Here is a 4,370-nt window from a genome sequence, read left to right as displayed (position 1 = left end):
CACTACAAGGAAAAAAGGATTTCTCGGCGGTTTAAAATTCGTTTAGCGGCGGTTTGGAACCGCCGCAAAATCATTTCCCGGCGGTTTACCAAACCGCCGCTGATACCGGTGTCGTTAAACCATTTAGCGGCGGTTTTAGAGAACCGCTGGAATAACCGCCACTAAAGTAGATTTTCCAGCGGTTGTTTTTGCGGCGGTTCGAAATATTTTCCGGCGGTTGTTTTTGCGGCGGTTCGAAATATTTCCCGGCGATTTTTTTAACGGCGGTTAGAAATGATTTCCCGGCGGTTATTTTTTGTGGCGGTTTAAAATATTTTCCCGGTGGTTCTTTTACCGGCGGTTCGAAATAATTTCTTGGCGGTTTTCCAAAACCGCCGCGAAATGGTTTCCCGGCGGTTTGCTAAAACTGCCGCAAAATAATTTTCCGGCAGTTTAAGCTTTGAGTGTGCAATTACAGAATTTTCAGCCTGCGATTTTTATAAATAAATAGAAAAATTAAACCAAAAATTGTAATAAATAGAAAATTTTACTTGCATTAATTTCTTGCAAAACTAGTAAACAAATATGAGTCATTACACATAGATATCAAAGTTGTCAGATGTCAAATATAGTGAATTTAGGTTACAAAAAAATTGAAACTTTGTTTGGTTACAAAAAAATTGAGAAATCTCTCTAGCTTTCTCAGATGTCAAATCCTAGAAATAGATCCCTCGCTTTTCCTTCGTTGCTTTTTGAAAAGTAGTCATCTTTGGAGAGCTCTTCAAACTTGTAAAGTAGTCATGCCTGCACAAGTACAAAAAAAAAAATAGAAGAGACAAACTATAACCTAAAGATCACTGAAATGAATGCTATTGTTTATCACAAAATTATGGACATTCCGTTGACACTACTAAGAACAAACAAACGTGTCAACAATAAAAAACTCTACAGCAACATGGACTTGTAAAAAGGCATAACTATGTAAATTTTCTTTGCAAAAAATCTCCAAAAGTAATGTGTACCAATTAAATAGTAAAACACTTCTCATAAGCAAAGGTAAATAGTAAAACATACCTAAGCTAAGATGCAATCTAGCTACTAATTTAATTTGGACTATCAAGTAGGTGATTTTAATTTGCTTAAAGCAGAGCTAATATGAGACTATTATCAAGTACTGAAATGAAGTCACAGTAAAGCTTATATAATGCCATGCTATGCAGTTGGTGAAATCATATGCAATATTTAATTAGATTTTCAGACGTATCCAGATCATGGTCTCGACATAAAGAAACCATTCAAAGCTAATGCTACAAACCCGATTTCCATTGAGATCAAATTCCTTTCCAAGGGATTCCATGACTAACTGCTGCAGATACCTACTAAAGAGCAATAAGCTATCCTTGTAAGGAAGTACAACCATATCCTGTAGGTAGGAGATGGTAATAATACATTAGATAAAAACAACAATTGCAGAGTATTGTACATTTTCATAGATCAATTTGCAAACCTTAGATCCAACTCCATCAGAAGCCCAATACCAACATAAAGCAAGTAATGCTGCTGGATTATTCTTGACCTGGATAAAACAGTGTGAAATAAAACTACCTGATAATACAACTAATATGATACTTGATACCAATTATGAAATTAGCATATGTTCCATGATTCTAATCAGAGTAAGATGTAATATACCACTGGTGAGCGAGTTGCTTCATCCATCAATGATGCACCAACAAGCATTTCTTTAATGTCAATCCCCTGGATTACATACATAGTGAGTTTAACCTTTCAATAACAGTGATTAAAACATTGTATTGTACTGCATTAATAGGCATCTCGATGAACTGGTTCTGCTAAAAGTGTGATGTTATCTATAATAGGCACTTGAGCAAGCTTCTTTCAAAACTTCTATCATGTTAAGATTAAGAAGAGGTTACTTAAACCAACTTATTAACATCTTTCTTGTTGTTTACCGCTAATAGTTAGACAAAAGACGATCACAGGCATAAAATTTAATCATCTGAGCATAAACATGCGTCTGACTGACAAATGCTTCAATCATGGAACAGACACGACCTAAGCATGTTCAATTTCTAGTAAACTAAAAAAGATATTAGTATTGACCTTCTCAACTTCTAACTTCTCCTGCTATCACCCGTTCACAATTCTTCTAAGCACAATTGGCCAAAATGGCTCCTTTGGACAGGCTAAGAAGGGTGAAAGAGATCAACATCCATACTCCATGTCTTGCTGATGAGATGTAGGCCCACTAGACCAAACAAATCCTAGTGGGGATATGGCAGTCGCAAAATGCATAACAGACCGACACCAAGCACAATAGAACAGGAAGCAGAAACATAGACATTCAAGCAACCAAAGAAGAAAAGCATTTGGAAAATCCACAGAGAAAATGAGAAAGCAATTATAATGGTGATTTCTTAGGATATGCTCAAGCAAATATGATTCAAATGAAATCAGAGTTTAATAACCAGAATGATGATTAGTTTATGGAGTGGTAACAAGGTCAGACTTACCAGACTGGCTTCGTTAGTTTGCAGGAGTTTGAGAATTTTTTCTTCAGCAATCCGCATGCTTTTCAAGTAGTCCTATTAGTCACACTGAAGTTGAGACCAGCATCATAACCTAATGCAGAAGATCATAGAGCTAAAGTTTACCTAATCAACCACGAATATTCTACACATCCTATCTTTTCTGAATTGCAAAAAACAAAACAAAAAAAGTCATCAACAATCTCTATATTTTTATTGTGCAATATATGAGGGAATTTATTACTGCAGTATCCGGAACTAAATAAATTCCATTTCCATGAAATATTCTGAGAAATCAAAACTAATATTTAGGTACATATTACAAACCTATAAGCTCCTCTTTTTCTTCTGCTGTCATTAGGTAATTTTAACTGCTCAGGTTGTACACTTTATACTAACCAAGATTGAGAGGACAACATTACCAAGATCTCTTTAACATGTTTCACAAACTCTCCTAAGATGTGGACCAGAGTCTCAACATTTATAACAGCCCACCTGCCAAGGAAATCAGACACATGAGAAACTTCAAATCAGCAAGATATTTTTGTGCCTGAGAGTATGCTTAATAAATCAAGCTTTATGATTCAAACTCCAAGGTATCAACTAAGTGAGGTAAGAGAATAATTCAATTTCATTTAAAGACATTGATAAGCTTAACTGCATTAGTAGATCACAAAATGAGGCTTTGATCATTAGGAGAAAAAAAAAACAGTTTATGCAAACTTTCCTAATGGCAGAAAATGAAAGCAGTTATTTTATGCTGGAGTTAGAGAAATGAAAAGGAGACAAATTTTTTTCTTTCAGCAGCTTGTCGTTGACAAGGAAAGATCAATTTTGAATCTAAAATTCGAAGAAAAAAAATCGACTTCTTAGACTGAGGGCAACGGTTTCTGAACTATTACATAGCTAGAGAAGGGACATATAGTTTGAAAAATTGGCAAAGGGTACCAGATCCAGAAGACAGAGACGCCGAGGATCTCCTGCCATCTGTTGGGTACCTTCATCTTGGAGACGAGAAGGAGAATGGATTGGGCAAAAAGGTTGATCCTTGCAAAGCCCATCACGGGGTAGAACGTCCAGTGCTGATAGCTGACTAGGAACCTCGTGACCGCATCGAAGTTCATCTTCCTGTCATAGTAGCAAGAGGTCAACGAGGCAAAGAGTTTGGAGGAGACAACGAAGAATGGCATGTGTTGGAGATCGGGGTCGTAGTTGAGGCTATTGCAGGCAATATGATGGGCATTGTGGTTTCGCTTCCACCAGGCGATGCTGATGCCGGTGAGGCAGTTCCCGGTGACGATCTGCGCGAAGCGATTGAGACGCGGATCAGACACGATCCGGTAGTGGCCAGAGTCATGGCCCATCCATCCGGACTGGATCTAGAGTAAGCCCATCATCCCACCGCAGAGGGCGTGGACGACGGTGCTACGGGATAATAGGACGCCAGCGACGGAGGCGGAGAAGAGGAAGAGCATGACCAAGAGGGTGAGGGTTAGGGCGATCGGGTGGGAGTAAAAGAGAAACCGCGGCGGCGTCGAACGCGTCGGAGTGAAAGAGAAACCGCGGTGTGTAGGGTTAGGGCGAGGGAGCCACGGTTCGATTCGGGAAAATAAAATCCGTCGAAAGAAATATACCGGCGGTTACAATAAACCGCCGGGAAAACATAATTTAGCAGCGGTTAAATTTTAAACCGCCGCAAAATAAATTTTAAATCGCCGTGAATCACTAAACCGCCATAAATCAAATTTAAACCGCCGTTAAAAAATTTGTTTTTGCGGCGGTTAATTGAAACCGCCGGGAAAATGGATAATAGCGGCGGTTTTAAGAACCGCCGCTAAATAA

General features: G+C 38.5%; 1 protein-coding gene and 1 long non-coding RNA gene across 2 annotated transcripts; both read right to left on the bottom strand.

Annotated features, from left to right (window-relative positions):
- Positions 1-1,242: 1,242 nt before the first annotated feature.
- Positions 1,243-1,747, bottom strand: LOC141819579 (uncharacterized). The gene is made up of 3 exons (XR_012601092.1): positions 1,672-1,747; positions 1,487-1,555; positions 1,243-1,402 (listed from the first exon to the last, which is right to left on the bottom strand). It is a non-coding gene; the product is annotated as an uncharacterized LOC141819579 (long non-coding RNA).
- Positions 1,748-3,022: 1,275 nt separating this feature from the next.
- On the bottom strand, positions 3,023-4,078 carry LOC141819580 (delta(8)-fatty-acid desaturase 1-like). The gene is made up of 2 exons (XM_074706834.1): positions 3,477-4,078; positions 3,023-3,078 (listed from the first exon to the last, which is right to left on the bottom strand). The coding sequence occupies exons 1-2, from the start codon at positions 3,890-3,892 to the stop codon at positions 3,054-3,056; spliced, it is 441 nt and encodes a 146-aa protein (XP_074562935.1). The 5' UTR covers positions 3,893-4,078; the 3' UTR covers positions 3,023-3,053.
- Between the last annotated feature and the right edge of the window lie 292 nt (positions 4,079-4,370).

Source organism: Curcuma longa, unplaced genomic scaffold (assembly GCF_044706935.1).
Source record: "Curcuma longa cultivar G26 ecotype Majalengka, Jawa Barat unplaced genomic scaffold, ITB_CL_G26_1.1 contig_9141, whole genome shotgun sequence".
Taxonomy (NCBI): domain Eukaryota; kingdom Viridiplantae; phylum Streptophyta; class Magnoliopsida; order Zingiberales; family Zingiberaceae; genus Curcuma; species Curcuma longa.
This window is presented reverse-complemented; position numbering and strand designations above follow the sequence as displayed.